This window comes from Protopterus annectens, chromosome 2.part0 (assembly GCF_019279795.1).
Source record: "Protopterus annectens isolate FY-2018-M chromosome 2.part0, PAN1.0, whole genome shotgun sequence".
Taxonomy (NCBI): domain Eukaryota; kingdom Metazoa; phylum Chordata; order Ceratodontiformes; family Protopteridae; genus Protopterus; species Protopterus annectens.
In genome coordinates this window covers 319,638,798-319,658,655 of record NC_056728.1, presented here as the reverse complement: position 1 = coordinate 319,658,655, position 19,858 = coordinate 319,638,798, and the positions used below count along the sequence as shown (strand labels likewise).

The 19,858-nt window shown below is 44.0% G+C and overlaps 1 protein-coding gene across 2 annotated transcripts in view; it reads right to left on the bottom strand.

The window, feature by feature from the left end:
• Nucleotides 1–19,858, bottom strand: part of SLC12A2 (solute carrier family 12 member 2) — a 2,115,502-nt gene that overhangs the window by 1,284,531 nt on the left and 811,113 nt on the right. For both annotated transcript variants that reach the window (XM_044060802.1, XM_044060801.1), the window contains exon 7: nt 830–938. In XM_044060802.1, the coding sequence (XP_043916737.1) occupies nt 830–938 (109 nt within the window). The remainder of the gene's footprint in view (nt 1–829; nt 939–19,858) is intronic.

Sequence of the window (19,858 nt, the reverse complement as noted above, 5' to 3'; positions counted from 1 at the left end):
GGGGTGGTGAAAGCCACATAACTATGGGCTAGGCTTATAAATGCCCTTGGGCAGATAGCCTAGTATGAACCTATGAACCTATGAACATTCTCTTAAATAACACTAAAAGGAATAACCATTTTTCACAGTGAAAAGATTACTCCTGGATTCCATTTTCACTAAGCAGCTCACTGGCTCAAGTATGCTTCCATAAAAGCAGCTACTTTTGTACTTCTGCTTTAACCATTACTACTTATTTCTGAATACTGAACCACTATGCAGCTATAGAAGAAACAAGATTTTTACTGTTGCTTTATGCTACCCTTGGTGAAATTTGTACTAACTTCTATGCAACTGACAGTGGCTGAGAAGGGCCCCCCACCCCCACCCAGGTATCAAAGAGAAACATATATAAAGACATATGATCCTCCATACAAAACCAGGGCAATGTGTCTAAAACACATCCAGAGAGCTGAAGAACTTTACTGAAAATAAAACACACATTGAACACAAATCAGCATCAATGCTTACAATTTAACTGTTTGCTACAGCATAAGGTATAGCAAGAAAACAGGAAATAAAATCAATGGAGATGTAAAGTACTTCATCACGTATCCTTAAACAATGTGAGTAGAGTACTGACGGTTAACCTGTCAATCATCCACATCACCATCAAGTGGACAGCTGAATACAATCAACTCATATAGGCAGAAACCTACTGCAGCAACCTCCTCAAAGATCCAGTATTTGAAAGTAGCCTTTAAAATAAGACAGCAAATCGCAATGAAGTTTTGAATACAGAACAAGGCGGAACAGATGCATCTAACATTAACTACCATGCTATACGTACCACTATAACCGAAGAACCCTTTAGGCTTCTTGTCATCAAGTGGGATAAAAGCTCCTATGAGGTAGTTGATTATGGCCAGTATAAGGACCCCCAACAGCACAATTTGAGCCTGATTAAAAAAGAAAGTTAAAAAAACATTTACTTTCACTTTTTCCTGTAAAAAATGTACTTTTACAACAATCAGGTGGGCATCTACCATGATAGCAGATGTTTAAGTAAAGCTGTTCTAGCAAGTAATACACTGACAGGAATCACTACCCAAGGCAGAGCTTTCTTCAGCTGTACCATTAGTGGAGCTAACCAATCAACAAACATTCTTTGAGATGTGGAGTCTTACCAAGCAGTCTTCAAATCTTTCTGATTTTCCCCAATGACCGGTCACAAACAGAATACAGAGAGTATGAAATGTGCAGTCTGCCAGGAACACTTTTACAAAGCTGGAGGAAAGGTGAAATTCTGTAAGCATTGGGAAAGTCTTCAAACACCTAAATAAAATGCTACCTTAGTTCAAAACAGCCCTGCAGACTGGGAAGTACATAGTTTTAATCAAGCAATCAAACACATCAGACATTGTATAAAACAACTAAATTATTTTTATGCCAACCTTAGCTGCATTAAAAAGAAAAAAAGTAACACTTAAACACCAAGAATAAAATACAAATCATACAAATACATCACATCACATACTCCAACACCATATCCAATCTTGGACAATCAAAATAGCCAAAATAAACAATTATATCCAATATACCACAGCCTAAATCATTATTGCACTCATGAATACATAGCTTACTATGCAATGCTTTATTTTATGTTAATATACTGCACATCAACCATACATTACACATGCTCAGTTAATCATCTCAGACTGTGAATATTCAAAATTCAAAAGATTTATGGCAGACAGAAAGCTATATTTCAATTTGCACATGTATAAATCGATACAAAGTGTCTACCCGACGGCAGAAGCTCAAACAAAATAATTCCAGGATGAGTATTATCCCTATTAATATCTTTAGCCCCTCTCACTCAGTGGATTTTATACAACTATTCAAGCGATGGTAGTTCCACTCCAATAATAACCTCCACTGTTACTACAACCCACTGCAGAGCTTTTTTTGCAGCCTTGGTACAACTGCTGTACCTGTCATACAGTAAGTCAGAATACTCTCTATGGCGAATCTAAAAAAATTAATCAACAGCCTCTGGGGAAGATCAACTCTCCTTAACTTCCTCAGAAAATAAAGGCTTTGTTGTGCTTTGCCCAATACATCCAAGGTATGATCAGTCCAGGACAGATCCTCTGCAATGGTAAATCCCAGAAACCTAAAGTACAGTTTTGTACCTACCATAAATGTAGATGTTCGAGTGTATACCCTGCTGCAGTCATCACACTTGGGTTATCCTGCCATCAGGCGGTCCCGCAGTCGGCCCGAATTCCAAAGTCTTGGTCCGGCGTCGGTTGCTGTCGCTTCTTCCCTGACCTCAGTGCGCCAGGGGTATATGAGAGGCATCAGACGCCATTTTCTTCAGTTTTTCTTGCCCTAGATGTCAGGTGCCCCCTCCCAAATGGGGGTCAGTAGATAGTACCAATAATAAAAAGTGTAGCATAAACACAAAATCCCTCCAGCTATAAGCAAATACACCACAAAGCTTGTAACAGATTTAAAGGTATAGAAAGGTCTTAGGTCAGAGGGGATGGAGGGAGGGTAACCTGGACTGCAGCAGGGTATACACTCGAACATCTACATTTATTGTAGGTACAAAACTGTACTATGTTCATTGTGTTACCCTGCTGCAGTCATCACACTTGGGTAGAATCCCAAAGTTAAGGATGGGAGGTGGAGTCAAACAGGATTAGAGGAGGCTAGAAGGCCCTGCAAAATTGCAGTGGCGAAGCCAGCTCTAGTCTTAGAGTAAAGTGGTAAGTGGTAATGTTTGGTGAAGGTGTGTACTGAACTCCAAGTTGCAGCTTCCAGAATATCCTTGGTTGGCACCCCCCTGAAGAAGGCTGTAGATGTAGCTGCTGCCCTGGTAGAGTGGGGCCTTATGCTAGCAGGAACTGGTTTTCCATGGTGGGTGTAGCAAAAATATATGCAATGTCCTATCCATTTGGAAATGGTCTGTTTTGAGATAGCCTTTCCTTGTGATGCTGTAGCATAGGATACAAAAAGCTGGTCAGATTTTCTGAAACCCTTAGTTTTATCCAAGTAGTAACGTAGCTGCCTGTGAATGTCCAAGGAATGTAGGAGTCTTTCTCCTTTGTTCTGTGGATTTGGAAAGAAGGTGGGTAAATGGATGGTTTGATTTAGAGCCACACTGGATACCACCTTAGGCATAAAGGAGGGGTTAGTTCGTACAGAAACTCTGTCTTGATGAAAAATTAGGAAGGGCTCTACACTGCCATTAGTGCCTGAAGCTCTGAAACTCTTCTTGCTGAAGTAATTGCTAGCAGCAGGGCAGTCTTCCATGATATAAACTTTAAATCCGCTGAGAAAGCTGGCTCAAAAGGAGGTAGCGTAAGTTTTTCCAGAACAAAGTTGAGGTCCCAAGTAGGTGTTGGTGCTCTCCTGGGAGGCCTAATGTTTTTGGCCCCTCTAAGAAACTGCCTTAGAGTGGATGTGAAAATAAGGGAGGATCCGTGTTGTAGTGAGCTGAAATAGCCGAGGCGTGGATTTTAATAGATGACTCTGCTACACTTTGCTGTGAAGGAAAGGTTAGTTTGCTGTTATTTTTTGTATTACTGTATTGCCTTTCTATATTTTGAATACTGTAGTTGGTTTTCTTTACTTTGTGTTTTGCTTGCATTCTGTTTTAACAGCATATTAAAACTTCAAAAGAGACCACAGCTCTCTCTGTTCTGAGTCTGGCAGAATTTTTTCCCGCCCTCCCACACATTTAAGTTGTCTTTAGTTAAATACCACTGTCTTTCTAGTTGCCCGCCTCTTATGTTAATCTGACCATATATCTCATTTCTCTCTACTTTCACTGGCTTATGTGAGTAATCACAAAATCATTATTTTTGAAATCCCACCCCTTCAATTATTTAAATTTATTGGCCATCCTACAGTATTTCATAGTACCAAAATACAAAAGTGACCACCCCTTTCAATCCATCTTGCTGTTTTAAAAATAGTAACTCTCCACTAAACCTTAACTTTTTAAACAGGTAAAACTCAAGTTACCTACTTTCACATCTAACTTCTCTAGTGCACACTGCAGAGTGCATTATTTTCAATCTTACCTTTAAGCATCCCTGTGACTAGCACTTTCTCTAATACCTGCTGGAAAGCACTAGGAAGCCTTAAACTCATACAAACACTGAACTCTCCTTGTTAACAAGGAGAAATTAATAGTAGGCACTAAACAGCCTATAACTGCAAAGTACCTTGCTAAGGAAACAGCTCCTATACTTTACAAAGAAAAAAAAAAAAGTCCCAAGCCAAGCATGTCCAAGGGTCAGCTTCCGGTGATTTCTCCTGTCCACCTGGTGAATCTGGGCATACTGGGGCAATGCAGCAATTGCCTCATGTACACAGACAACCCTCTCCTCCTACCACCCAACACTACAACCTGTGAGAGATGCACTTATAGCCAAAATGGAAGCAAAGCTCTCTCCACCCAAGATTGTGCTAAACAGTCAAGAGGAGAAGGTTAACACCCACACTACATCTCAAGCAACACATAGCCCTTCTAAACCCGCACCACCAACACCCACATATAGCAACACTAAATCCACATATGCAGAGGCCCTTAACTGTAACCTGCCCAAGCAACAAAGACCTCTGAAGCTGAAACGCAAACAAACACCAATCACAACCAATGTGTCACATAGTTCACAACACCAGTGTGCCACCCAGCAACAGCCCCTAAGGCAAGACAATGTACCTAACACTTTAGTCATAGGTGACTCTACAGTCCGGCACACTGATGTCCCTCTCACCAGGTTGAATAAGGAGAAAATTACAGTCAGCTGCCTGTCTGGTGCCAGGATCCGCCACAACACAGTCACTCCACAACAAGTACAAATATGACTCTGTCATTGTCCATGTTGGAGTGAATGACTTGAGACGTACCTCCCTGGACTACATGAAAAGAGACATGGAAGAGCTCTTGGATCATGTGGCCCAGGCAGGTATGACCCTAGCCCTGAGTAGCATCCTGCCTTCGCCCAGAATGATACCACAATATAAGGATAAAATGATTGACTTCAACAATTGGCTAAGCTTATGGTGTCATTCAAAGGGGATCCAGTATCTGTCTGCCTGGGATAACACGATTGACAGACCACGATGCTTTGCCAGAGATGGTCTGCACCTGTCGCCCTTGGGATTCAGGTTACTGGCTAAGGCTCTTGCCACCCCTATAGTGCCTTTTTTAGGCAAACTTCATAGGACAAAACCACCACCGTAACAGGTACAAGCATGCAAAATCTGAAGGTAATGCTACTCAATGCTAGAAGTCTAAACCTCAAAATGCACTCCCTCGAGGCACTCCTAAAAATGGAGAACATCGATATCTGTGCAGTAACTGAGACCTGGTTCAAGGCTCCAGAGAGCACCCCTGCAATACCAGGCTACAACTCTTGCCACACTTTTCGGCCACCAAACCAGGACCAAAACGCTAAAGGTGGAGGAGTGTCAATATTCACCAAGGATATTCACACCACCAGGCTAGTTGGCCAACACAATGTGTCTGAAATTCTCCAAGTGCAACTAACACTACGTAAGACTGCAATCCAAATTGTAGCTTGCTACAGATCCCCCACCATACCCAAAGATTCTCACTACACCTTTCTAAACATACTGGAAAATATTAAGATATAACCAAACACCCTAATACTGGGTGATTTTTTTAACTACCCTGCCATTAACTGGGAAAACTACTCATGCCCCAACACCTTTGCGCAACTGTTCTTGGAATTCATAAATTCCAATGCCCTGGATCAACTAATCCATAGTCCCACCAGGGGCTCCAATATCCTAGACCTGGTCATTACCAACATGGGAAATCAATGCTCCATACCTATGGTCACCCCCTCGCTAGTCAGGTCTGACCATAAGCTAAATCACCCTTAACATCCACACACCACCCCCACCCCCCAGTAAAGAAACCACCATAAAAAACTTCTCCAAAGCCAACTTCATGCTACTCAAGTCAGAAGTGACAAACTTCATAACACCCATGCAGACGGGAACTGAAAGTTCAACTGCTGAATCCTACACTAAGGCACTGTACGAGCACATCCACTCATGCATGAATCGTGCCATCCCAAATAGAACCAAAATGCTCTCATCCAAAAAAAGGAAGCCAATCTGGTGGTCCCCTGCCATAAACAAACTTTACAACAAAAGTAAGAAACTTTTGCAGAAAAGAGGAAAATCCCAGGATGCAAAAAACTCCCTTACTAGCCTCAGTAAGAAACTGAGATGCCTCATAAAATCCTCCAAAGCTAGTTACGAAAATAAAATTGCCAAATATTCCAAAGACAACCACAAAGCATTCTATAACTATGTCAAGAATCTAAATGGCAATGCTCAGATCTGCTTTGAGCTAAAACAGAATGGCATTAAATATACTGATCCAAAGGATATTGCCAATATCCTGGCAGATCGATTCAGTGCCAACTTCACCCCCTCTCACCCCTAAATGGCACATCTCAATACCGGAAGATTGCCAAATTCCAGTAATAACAGCCACACAGGTACAAAACGCACTCTCTAAAGCCAAGAATACAGCATCCATGGGACCAGATGACATCCCGGGCTGTGTACTACATGAACTACAATATGAACTGGCACCTCACCTAAGTGTCATGTTTAATCATAGCCTCACCTCAGGTTTCGTGCCCACTGAGTGGCGCAGAGCTACAGCTATCCCAATCCACAAGGGGGGATCCACCTTGGATCCCGGAAACTACCGTCCCATCAGTCTGACAAGCCTCATCTGCAAGGCCATGGAGCGTATTATCATGGAACTTATAAACAAAGACATTGGCAACCTTCAAACACTGGACCCCACCCAGTTTGGGTTTGTGAAGGGCCGATCTTGTCTCCTGAACCTGATTGACTTTTCAATCAGTCTCCAGAGCCATGGACAAGGGTAAGGTGGTCCACACAGCCTATCTAGACCTTGCCAAGGCCTTTGACACCATCCCCCACTCTGGAATCATAGATAAACTTACTAAGTTGGGCATTAATCCCTATGTCACCCAATGGGTTGCTAAATGGCTTACTGATAGAACCCACACTGTAAAAGTAGCCGACTCCAAATCCAGCTCCAGACAAGTGACAAGTGGAGTACCTCAGGGTTCAGTCCTGGGGCCGCTCTTGTTTGGCATCTACTTCTCTGAAGTACAGGTCAACACCAAGGGACTCTGGCTAACAAAGTTTGCAGATGACTGCAAACTGGGAGCCATTATTGAATCCCCAAATGATGTGGATACTCTACAAATGGGCCTTACAGAAACAGATGCTTGGTGCCAGAGCCATGGGCTCAAGCTCAATGCCAAGAAATGTATTGTTATCCCCTTTGGGAAAAAAACATGTATCCATGAATTACCATATAGGTGGCAGTACACTAAACACAGAAAGTGTGATAAGAGACTTAGGGACACAGGTGGACAGTGGTCTCACCTTCGATAACCACATCGCCACAACAGTCAGGAAATCCTTCTATGTGGCACACCTCATCACGAAGGGCTTTTCATCCAGAAAGGAGGAGGTCATTGTCCCACTGTACTCATCCCTCATTAGACCCATTATAGAATAAAACGCCCCATTTGGTATGTACCTCTCAAGACATCTGCAACAACTGGAAAGGCCTCAGAAATACCTCACTAAAAGAATCACAGGCCTAAAGCAGATGCCCTACGCTGACCGCCTTAAAAAACTCCAGCTATACTCTGTCCCATATCATCTACTCAGAGGCGATCTCTGCTTAACATACAAGGCCATGTCAAACCCAGAGCTGTTGGACATGCTACACTTAAAGAAATCCCAATCCCTCAGAGCTACACGCTCCAGGGATCTAAACCTTGTCATCACAATAAACAAAACATGCTGGAGGGATAGGTTCTTGACCCAGAGACTCCCCAGACTCTGGAATAGATTGCCCATACATGTCAAGCAGAGTGCCTCTTTGGACCTCTTCAAGAGGAACCTTGACAATTGGATGGGAGAAAGGAAATTCACCCCAGGGATCACGTCAGTCGCCCTGCTAGACAGGGGTCCAGGAAAGTAAATAATGTGGGAAGAAATAGCCAGGGAATTGTTATGGCTAGGCTTGTATAGGCCCCTAGGGCTGATAGCCTAGTACCAACCTATGAACCTATGAACCTATGAAAAGGAAAGCCCTTTGTGTAATATCTCAGTTAAATATTGCAGAATCTGAGGTATGTCAGGCTGAAGGGTATTTTGGCCTTTAGCTTGGTTCCAGGCGCAAAACCTTTTCCATTTGTCTAAGTAGGCTTTCCTGGTGCTAGGCCTCCTGGCCTCCAGAATAACATCCATAACAGCTTGTGAGAGAGGAGCTGGCTGGTTGCTTAGGTGATTTGCCATGCAGCCAAGTTTAAGGTTTTGAGCTGGCGGTGTAGAATCTGATTGTCCTGCTGTGTGAGCAGATGGGTAATTTGTGGTAGAATCCATGGTGGGCCCTATGCCATATTCCTTAATAGTGGGTACCAGTGCTGGCGTGGCCAAGTCTGGGGCAATGAGTATCATTCGGGGTCTCTCCATCCTGACTTTCAGCAGCACCTTTGTGAGAAGGGGTAATGGAAGAAAGGCATATACTGTCAGCATTTTCCAACTGAATGAGACTGCGTCCACTTTCCAAGCTTGATGATGAAAAGTCCTTGTGCAAAAGCTTGTTATTTGAAAGTTTTGGGGGCTGGCAAACAGGTCTATGTCTGGGAGCCCCCATTTTTGAGTTATCATTGCAAATACTTGTGGATCCAGTTTCCACTCGTGGGGATCCATGATGTTTCTGCTTAGGTAGTCTGCCAATGTGTTCTTTTTTTTCCTGGCAGGAATTGAGCTTGTAATTGAACTTGGTAAGCCAGTGCTGTGTTCCACAAGGTCATTGCTTGCCTGCATAGAGGGTAGGAGTGTGTACCCCCTTGCTTGTTTATGTACCACATTACTGTGGTGTTGTCTGTCCTTATGATAAGCTGTCCTGAATGTAAGACGTCCTTGAAGGCGGTCAGAGCATTTTGTACAGCTAGCATTTCTTTTTGATTGATGTGCAGATTCCTTTGATCTGCAGTCCATATGCCTTGAATGCACTGTCCTGCCATGTGTGCCCCCCAGGCATAGTCCGATGTATCTGTTGCCATAGTTTGCTTGGCTGGTGGAAAGGTGAAAGGCTGACCCTTGTTGAGGTGACATGCCTGTGACCACCATAGAAACTCCTGTTGAAGGCAGGGAATGAGAGGCATCATTGTTTCCAAGCTGTGGCTGTGTTGAGTCCATACGCTTTTTAGGTACCATTGTAATTTCCTCATATGCAGTTTTGCAAATGGTATTAGTAGTATGCAAGATGCCATGTAGCCAAAGGCCTGCAGAATTTTTCTTGCAGGGAGTTGGGTCTTTGTTGCCATTCCTCTGAAGTATTGAGTTAATTGTAGTGGTTTGTCTGGCGTCAGATAAGCCATCTGGGCCATTGTATTCAAGCTGGCACCCTGGAATGTCATATTTTGTGAGGGCACTAGTTTTGATTTCTTTTCGTTTACTGTGTACCCTAGGCAACTTAGAAGATGTTTTACAAAAGCCAGGTGTTGCAAGAGAATGTCCTTGCTTTCTGCTTGGATGAGGCAGTCGTCCAGGTATGAGTATATTTGAATTCCTCTGTCTGCAGTATGCAATTACTGGTGCCAGGCATTTTGTGAAGACCCTGGGCGCAGTAGATAAGCCAAAGGGCAGTGCAGATAATTGGTAATGGGTTGAACCTGCAATGAAACGGAGGTATCTTCTGCAATTTTGTCTGATAGGAACATGCAGGTATGCCTCCTTGAGGTCCAACGTTACTAGCCAAGCTTTCTTGCCCAACATAGGAAGAAGCTGCTGTAGTGTTAGCATCTTGAATTTGGGTACTTGCAAGAAGGTGTTTAAAACTGAAAGGTCCAGAATGGGTCTCCAAGCTTTGTCCTTTCTGGGGACTAGAAAGAGCTTTGAGTAAAATCCTTGGCCTTGCTCCTGTGTAGGTACCAGTTGAATGGCTCATGTCCATGAGAGCTGTAATTTGTTTTTGTGCCTCTGCCCATTGATTTTGTGGCAGGTTTAGCATTCCTTTTATCCTTGGCAAGGTGTGGAAATGGAATCTGTATCCTTGTGAGATAATATCTAGGACCAATTTGTCCTTTGTGACGATGCACCAGTTGTCTGCAAAAAGGGCTAATTTTCCTCCCAAGGAGCTGCCAAGAAAGTTTTGCTTGGCAGTTTGAGGTTTAAGTCATTGTGTTTGCATTCTAGTAGTTTGGGGCCTGTCTTCTCCTCCCTTCTGTGTTGCAGTGCACCATTGGCGAGGTTTGTAAGGGATTTGTGCTTGTCCTCTGCCCCTTGGGCGCCTGTATTTACCCCTCTGTGGTCTGTCAGAAGCTGGAAAGGACCAATTTTTTGTTGGCCAATTTCTGCTGAAGTGTGGGGGCTGTACCTGTAATAAATCTTTGACCGTCTGTATAGATTTTGCCTTATCCTCCATTTTCTTTAAAACCTCCTCTGCTTTAACCCCAAAAAAGACGTACTGTTGTAAGGGAGCATCTAGTAACTTTGCTTTAACATGATCAGGCAGAGATTGTTCCTTTAACCAAGCATGTCTACGTATAACAGACCCAGTAACAGCTGCTCTAGAGGAAGCTTTCAAGGCATCAAAACCACATTGCAAAGTATGTTTGCCCACCTGTTCAGCTGCATGCAACAGATCCTGCATTTCCTTGAATTCAGACTGTTGAGGGTGCGTGCCCATCTTTTGTTTTATTTGAGACATTAGGAATTGCTGGTATTTAAGCATGTGAAATTGACAATTTAGTGCTCTCATAGCTAGAGTAGCTGAGGTGTAAACCTTCTTCCCCCACCTATCTAGTGCTCTGGAGTCCCTTTCAGAGGGTACAGGATTTTTAGCCATAGAAGCCTTAGCCCCTTTGGGACCCTGGGAGATAGTCTCTGGATCAGCAACAGGGCTTTTGTATAGGAATTTGTGCGAGTCAGGCACTCTATAGTATCTATCTGGTTTGGCTGGAGCAGGAGGCAGAGAATCTGGATTTAGACTAGATTCTAAGAAAACATCATCCACAATGTCTAAAACTGGGGGGATAGGCAAGTGGTCTGTGCTGGGGGAGTAAAAGAAACTCTCGGAGCCTTTTCTTTGAGTCGGAGTAGTCCTGACCTTCCCAGTGGAAATGTTCCCTCAAGGTATGGAAGGTTTCCCCAAAGGAATAATCTTCAGGGGGAGAAGCTGAGGGAATGGAGTCTTCAGCATCAGAATCTTCATAAGGGGGAAAGGAGTACTCCTGTTCCTCAGAGGAGCCTGAGGAAACAGACACTTGATCAGAGGAGGCATAATCCTCCTCTTGTCTAGGCCTTTTGTTGGGGGGGGGGGGGTTGGGAACCCCTGATCAAAGAAATTAAATCTTCAGCCATTTTAAGCATCTGCTTCTTAGGCATAGGGCCTTGACCTGGAGACTGAAGTGTAGTCTTTTTTGGTTCAGAAACCGAAGGTGTTTCTACAGCACCGGCTTCTCCTACTGCAATGCCGTCGGTAGTGCCTAAAGAAAATGGCTGTGTCGGCCTAGAACTCTCTGTTAGGGAATCCGAAGCGGTCTGGGGATCCAATTCAGCGGTAGCCAGGGGCTGCGTAGGCACCTCACTGAAAACCAGAGAACCGGCGAACGGCCCAGCCGAGGGCTCAGAGTCTGGCTTGGATCTAGGCTGCCTATCTTTATCTTTGCATTTTTATGCACGCCGGTAGTCGGTTGCTCCGACGGCATAGTGTAATTAAATTTCCTAACGAAGTAGTGACGTGCGAAATCAAAACGTCGCTTTATAGTTCGCTTATTGAACCTAGCACAAAACCGACAACCAGTGACATTGTGGTCTGGGCCTAGGCAAGGTATACAAAAAGAATGAAAGTCCTTATGAGGTATTTGTTTCCCACACGAAATGCAATTGTTAACTTTTTCTAACATCGGACTGAGGCAAGAAAAGGTTCCTCAATGGGGTACTTGGCTTTGAAGACTTCGGACTGAAACTCTATTCGAAAATCTCAGGTGTCGGCCGACCGGCACTTGCGAACTGCTTCTGCTTCGGGCACCGCGCGGCAAGAAAGACTGAAGAAAATGGCGTTGGATGCCTCTCATATACCCCTGGCGCACTGACATCAGGGAAGAAGCGTCAGCAATCGACGCCAGACCAAGACTTTGGAATTCGGGCCGACTGCGGGACCGCTTGACGGCAGGATAACCCAAGTGTGATGACTGTAGCAGGGTAACACGATGAACATCACTAAAAACACTCTCCACAACAAGCTATGATTAATCTTTTTTGTGGTCCTGAAATCCAAAGTAACTTCTTTACTCTTTTTGGCATTCAAGACCAAATTATTAGTGACACACCATGTTGCCAGGTTCCGTACCTCCTCCCTATATACAGGTTTCATCATAGGATCATAAGAGGTTATCAAGCTATTGGCGCTGGGGCCCTTTACAAGCCTAGCCAAGAGCTGATCCCAAAAAAGAAACCTCAGTCAGCACCTGTCGCCCCTGTCAATGAGGAACACAGATGGAAATCCTGGGATAAATCTGTGGTTTCACGTCCACTCATCAAGGTTGCACTTGAACACAGTCAGCGATGTACTCTGACATGTATAGGAAGTTGATTCCAGAGATGAGACAGCCTCTGAGAGACTTAATGTCGCATATTAGATTTAGGCTTTTTGAGCAGTTAATGCGCGAGGAGTTAGACTTTCAGATATGGAGCATTTTTAGTAGGGCAGGGTCTGAGATTGCCTTGTAGGCAATACACAAATCACCTCTGAGCAATGTGTACGATACCGAGTGGAGTAATGGTGATTTCAGGCTGTCCACATAGGACAGGCATTGGAGGCTATGGATTCTCTGTGTGGTATGTGTGGCCTTTCCAGATGGTGCAGGTGTTTAGAGAGGTACATACCAAACAGAGCATTGTACTCAATTACTAGCTAAATGAGGGAAGAGTACAGAGAGCTAATAACCTCCTTTTTCTGGACTGAATCCCTTTACTTATGAGATGAACCAAGTAAAAGGCTTTTCTGACCACTGCCGTTACATGATGGTCGAATGTGAGATTGTTGTCAACCTGTGTACACAGGTCTCTCACCACAGTTTGTGTGCTTAGGGGGTTGACTATGATGTGGTGATAAGTAAGGGCTGTGTTTTTGCCAAATGGTATGATAATATATTTTTTTGCATTTAACTTTAAGTCTATGACTTTGGCACCAATCATTTGCTGCTGTGAGACCACCTTGTAGTATGTTAACATCATTTAGGGATTCAATGACAGCACCCAATGTACAGTTGTCTGCAAACTTGGGTCAACCACAGGCCTTTTGTCTTTGCCTGGACCTCTGAGAAGTAGATGCCAAACAGCAGGGATCCCAGGACAGATCCCTGGGGAACACCACTAGTGACAGGTCTGCTGTTGGAGGTGGAGGCGCCTATTTTGACCTTGTGGGTCCTATCAGTGAACCAGCTGGCCACCCATCTGATGAGATAGGGATTTACACCAAGTTTTGTTCGCTTTTCGATGATACCCGAGTCGGGGATTGTGTCAAAGGCTTTGGCCAACTCAAGGTAAGCTGTATGTATTGACGTTTCCTCATCCAGGGCCTTGGTGACTGTCTCAAATATCAACCAGGTTCAATGGTCAAGATCTGCCCTTGACAAATTCAATTTGGGTGTGTTCAAGTGCTTGGAGATTGCCTATGTCTTTATGAGGTCATTAATAATATGCTCCATGGCTTTACAGATCAGACTTGTCAAGTTAATGGGGCGATAGTTTCCAAGGTCTGTAGTGGCACCACCTTTGTGCAAGGGGATGACGATGGCAGTTCTCCACTCTGCTGGAATGAAGCCTGTACTTGGGCTGTGGATAAATAAGCTGCTCAATGGCAAAGCTGGTTCTTGTTGGAGATGGTGCAAAATACAACCTGGGATATTATCAGGTCCCTTGGAAGCGGTGTTCTTTGCTTTGGATGGGGCCTTTAACACTATCTATGGAGATGTGAGGTTTGGGACAAGTATCAGGTATATCATTATTTGATAATAACCCAATGATGGTTGTATCATCCACAAATTTAATGATAGTATTTAATTCATGCATGGGTTGACAACCATAAGTAAAAAGTGCATAACAGAGGGAAGAATACACAACCCTGTGGCACACCTGTGCTTAGGGTAAAATGGAAGATATGTGCTTGTCCAACCTGACAAACTGAGGGCAATTTGTAGCGAGTCCAAGAGCTATTAATGTGTTAATCAGCTAGCTGATTTGGTACAATAGTGTTAAATGCAGAGCTATAAATCAACAAAAAACATCTCAACTTACATGTTAGACTTTTTCAAATGTGAGAGGGCAACATTCATAGGTGTGTACTAGGCTAACGACCTGGAGACTATATAAGCCTAGCCTAAGAAGATTCACTGGCATCATGCCGCCCAAAGTTAGTTCCCAGTGCCCTTGTCAAGTAAGGCCACTGAAGTGATCCCCAGGGTGAACTTCTTATTGCCCATCCAGTCGTCAAGATTTCTCTTAAAAGAGGGCCAAGTGAAGTGCTCTACTTGACATGAATGGGAAGTTTGTTCCAGAGTATGGGAAGTCTCTGGGTTAGGAACCTGTCCCTCCAGCATGTTCTGTTTATTGTGGTAATGAGGTTTAGGTCCCTGGAGCATGTTGAATATTGGGATTGCTTTAGGTGTAGCATATTTAGCAGCTCTGGGTCAGACATGGCTTTGTAGGTTAAGCGATTGCCTCTAAGTAGGCAATAAGGGACAGAGTATAGCTGTGTCTAAGGCCGAAGATCCCTCTTAATGAGGTATTTTTGTGACCTTTCCAGTTATTGTAGGTGTCTAGTGAGGTACATATCAAATGAGGTGTATTCTATAGTAGGACTAATGAGGAATGAGGAGAGAGGGATTATGAACTCTTTCTTCCTGGATGAGAAACTTTTTGTAATGAGATGTGCCACATAGGACTTGCTGACTACAGTGGCAATGTGGTTATCAAAGGAGAAGTTGCAGTCAACCTGTGTACCCAGGTCTCTTATCACACCTTCAGTGTTTAGTGGACTACCACCTATGTGGTAGTTCATGGGTACCAAATTTTTCCCAAAGGGAATGACAATGCACTTTTTGGCATTGAGCTCAAGGCCATGGTTCTGGCACCAGTCACTGGTGTCAGTGAGGCATTTTTGTAGAATGTCTACATCAGTTGGATAATCAATAATAGCTCCCAGTTTGCAATCATCTGCAAACCTGGTCAGCCAGAGTCCCTTTGTGTAGGCTTGAACTTCAGAGAAGTAGATGCAAAACAGAAGGGGACCTAGGACCGATCCCTGTGGGATACCACTTGTAACTGGTCGGTAGTCAGATTTGGAGTCCACTACTTTTCACAGTGTGGGCTCTATCAGTGAGCCAGTTGGCAACCCATCTTATGAGAGACTCACTAAACTAGGCATAAACCCCCATCTATGATTCCTGTGTGAGGGATGGTGTCAAAGGCCTTGGCAAGATCTAGGTAGGCTGTGTGAACTACCTTGCCCTCATCCACAGCTCTGGTGACCGACTCTAAAAAGTCCATCTGGTTGAGCAGGCATGATCTACCTTACACAAACCCATACTGCGTGTGGACCAGAGTTTGGAGATTCCCTGTGTCCTTACTTATAAGGTCCATGACGATGTGCTCCACAGTCTTACATATCAGACTTGTCAGCCTAATGGGGTGGTAGTTCCCAGGGTCTGTAGTCACTCCCCCCTTTGTGGAGTGGGATGACCATAGCAGTGCGCCATTCGGTAGAAACAAAGTCTGAAATGAGGCTGTGATTGAACAGGGTAGTCAGGTGTGGTGCCAGTTCACTTTGTAATTCATGTAGAACACAGCCAAGAATATTATCAGGTCCCATGGAAGTTGCACTCTTGGCAGTGCGTTTTTTTTTACCTGTGTAGCCGTGATAATAGGGACTTGGCATTCCTCAGGTAATGTGAAAGGCCCTTTAGGGGGATGAAAGGGGGGTAAAGTTTGCATTGAACCTATAGGTCAATATGTTGGCAATATCAGTTTATTCTGTATATGTATTGCCATTGTGCTGTAACTCAGAGCAGATCTGAGTATTGCCATGTATATTCTTGACATAACTATAGAATGCCTTGTGGTTGTCTTTAGAATCTGCAGCAATTTTGTTTCATAGCTAGCTTTAGTGGATTTGATGATGGATCTCGGTCTTTTGCTGAGGCTGACAAGGGAGTTTTTCCAGTCTTGGGACTTAACCCTTTTCTGCAACAGTTTTTTCCTTCTATTGTAGAGTTTGTTTATGGTGGGGGACCACCAGATTGACTTCCTTTTTTTGGAGGAGAGCGTTTTGGTTCTGTTTGGTATGACCCGTTCCATGCACTTGTGCTCATACAGTGCACTGGTGTATGATTCAGTCATGCAACTATTTTCCTTTTGCATGGGTGTCGTAAAGTTAGCCACCTCTGTTTTTAGAAGTCCAAAATTGGCTTTGGAGAATTTTTTTCACAGTGGTTTCCTTTGGAGGGGGGGGGGGTGAGAGTGGGATGTCAATATCCATGGTGATTAGCAAAGCCATACATACAGCATCTTTAGTCAATCTGTTTGTCCGATAAGCAAACTGATGTTGATCTAATCCAACTGGAATGGAAGCTTTGATATAGGTAAATACTAGTCATTTAAAACAATTTGGAGGTTTCTCATGTAAACCTCCATGTACAGTAGTCATTCCATCATGATTAAAAACAATGCGAGACAATTACGACACCACCCTGACAATGCTAAAAACCAAGACAAGATCAAGAAATCTGTTAAAGAATTAAAAGTCACACAGCACAGATATTCATACTACCACATGCTTGGAGGCAGCCAGCAGAGCCTGTTCCCTTGACTGATTGATTCTTCTTCCATTTCACAGTAATATGAAAATCAGCAAGGACGGTTTCATCTAGCAAAATGGAATGCTGTGAGCGAGCCATTTAAATCACTGCCAAGATGCTAAAGTAGCCTCCTTCATTTGGTGTAAGGAGAAAATGGTCAGGGCACCTTAGTACACAAAATGAGTAAATATGACAGTTTATGTACTAGCCTTCATCCTATTGCCTTCCCTTTGCAGAAAAATTATCACATGGACACAGTTTCTGAGATGCGTCAAACTCCACCTAGACAAGGTACTAGAGTTTATTGTTGGGAGGGTCTATTGAGGAATATTTCAGGGATTAGAATGAGCACCTGGAGGACTGTCTGCTAGGGTTAGGGGCAGCATGCACCTGGAGGACTGTCTGCTAGGGTCAGGGGCAGCATGCATGTGTTTTAACTTATTTATGCATGCTAATCCTAACTTTGTCCCTAACCCTAAACCTTACACATTAACTTAGGAAAATCTATTTCCCAATCAGTATCACTACACAAAACACTCCAGTATATTCACATGCACCACACAACACTAGGAACCGCATCAATAGGTTCACAGGTAGGTAATTAGGCTATTGGCCCTAGGGCCTATACAAGCCTAGCCAAAAAGGTACCCTGGCTTTCGCCACCCAAGAAAATTATTTTCCTGTGCCCCTTGTCAAGCAGAACCACAGAAGTGATCCCAGAGGTGAATTTCCTATTACCCATCCAATCAAGATTTTTCTTGAAGAGTGCTAATGAGGAGCTCTGTTTGACATAGATGGGTAGTCTGTTCCAGAGTATGGGAAGTCTCTAGGACAGGAATCTATCCCTCCAGCATGTTCCGTTTATTGTGGTGACAAGGTTTAGGTCCCTAGAGCGTGTAGCTCGGAGGGATTGGGATTTCTTTAAGTGGAGCATGTCCAACAGCTCTGGGTTTGATATAGCTTTATATGTTAAGCAGAGATCCCCTCCGAGTAGTTGATATGCGACAGAGTAAAGCTGGAGTTTGAGTCAGTCTGCATAGAGCATCTGTTTGATGCCAGTAATCCTCTTTGTGAGGTATTTCTGCGGCCTTTCCAGTTGTTGTAGATGTCTTGTGAGGTACATACTAAAAGGGGCGTCTGTACTCTATAATGGGTCTAATGAGTGATGAGTGGAGGGGAACAATGACCTCTTTTTCTGGATGAGAAACCTTTTGTGATGAGGTGTGCCACGTAGAAGGATTTCCTGACCACTGTGGCAATGTGATTATCAAAGGAGAGACTACTGTCCAACCTGTGTCCCAAGGTCTCTTATCACACTTTCGGTGTTAAGTAAACTACCGCCTATGTGGTAGTTCATGGGTGAAGAGTTTTTACCAAAGGGGATGACAATGCATTTTTTGGCACTGAGCTTGAGACCATGGCTTTGACACCAAGCATCTGTCTCAGTGAGGCCCTTTTGTAGGACATCCACATCGTTAGGAGTTTTGATTATGGCTCCTAGTTTGCAGTCATCTGCGAATTTAGTTAGCCAAAGACCTTCTGTGTTAGCCTGTACTTCAGAGAAGTAGATACCAAACAGGAGAGGACCCAGGACTGAACCCTGTGGTGCTCCACTTGTCACTGGTCTGATTTGGAGTCTGCTACTTTCACAGTGTGGGTTCTCGTCAGTAAGCCATCTGGCAACCCATCTTGTGACACAGGGATTTATACCTAGTTTAGTGAGTATCTATAATTCCAGAGTGGGGGATGGTGTCAAACGCCTTGGCAAGATCTAGATAGGCTGTGTGAACCACCTTACCCTCATCTATGGCTTTGGTGACTGCTTCAAAGAAGTTTATCAGGTTTAAGATGATCTGCCTTTTACAAACCTGAACTATGTGGGGTCCAGAGTTTGGAGATCTTTAATATCTTTGTTTATGAGTTCCACGATGATACGTTCCACGGCCTTGCAGACCAGGCTTGTCAAGCTAATGGGGTGGTAGTTCCAAGGGTCTGTGTGGCTCCCCCTTTGTGGAGTGGGATAACAGTTGCGGTGCACCACTCAATGGGCACAAAGCCTGAGGTGAGGCTATGATTGAACATGGTACTTAGGTGGGGTGCCAGTTCATTCTGTAGTTCGTGTAGAAGGCAGCCTGGGATGTTGTCAGGTCCTATGGATGCTGTGTTCTTGGCTTTGGAGAGTGAGGTTTTAACCTGTGCAGCCGTGATTAGAGGAACTTTGCTTTCTTCCGGTATAAAGATGGGCCCTTTAGGTGGTGAAAGGGGGCAAAGTTAGCACTGAACCTATCTGCCAGGATGTTGGCAATATCAATTGGTTCTGAATATTTAGTGTCATTGTGCTGCAACTCAGAGCAGATCTGAGTGTTGCCATTGAGATTCTTGGCATAGCTATAGAATGCTTTGTGGTTGTCTTTAGAATCAGTGGCGATTTTGTTTTCATAACTAGCTTTGGAGGACTTTATGAGGGATCTCAGCTTCTTACTGAGGCGGACCAGGGAGTTCCTCCAATCGTGGGATTTTGCTCTTTTCTGCAACAGTTTCTTTCTTCTGTTGTAGAGTCTGTTTATGGCAGAAGACCACCAGATTGGCTTCCTTTTTTTGGAGGATAGCATCTTGGTTCTGTTAGGGATAGCACGATCCATGCACTCGTGTAAGTGCTTATAAAGTGCATTTGTGTTGGATTCAGCAGTTGTACCTCTATTGTCCATCTGCATGGGTGTTGTGAAGTTTGCCACTTCTGTCTTAAGAAGAGTGAAGTTGGCTTTGGAGAAATTTTTTACGGTCGTTATCCCAATGGAGGGTGGGACCGGGATGTGGATGTCTAGGGTGATTAGGCTTGTGGTCGGACCTGACCAACAAGGAGCTGTCCTCTGGTGTGTAACACCAGTCGCATGAAA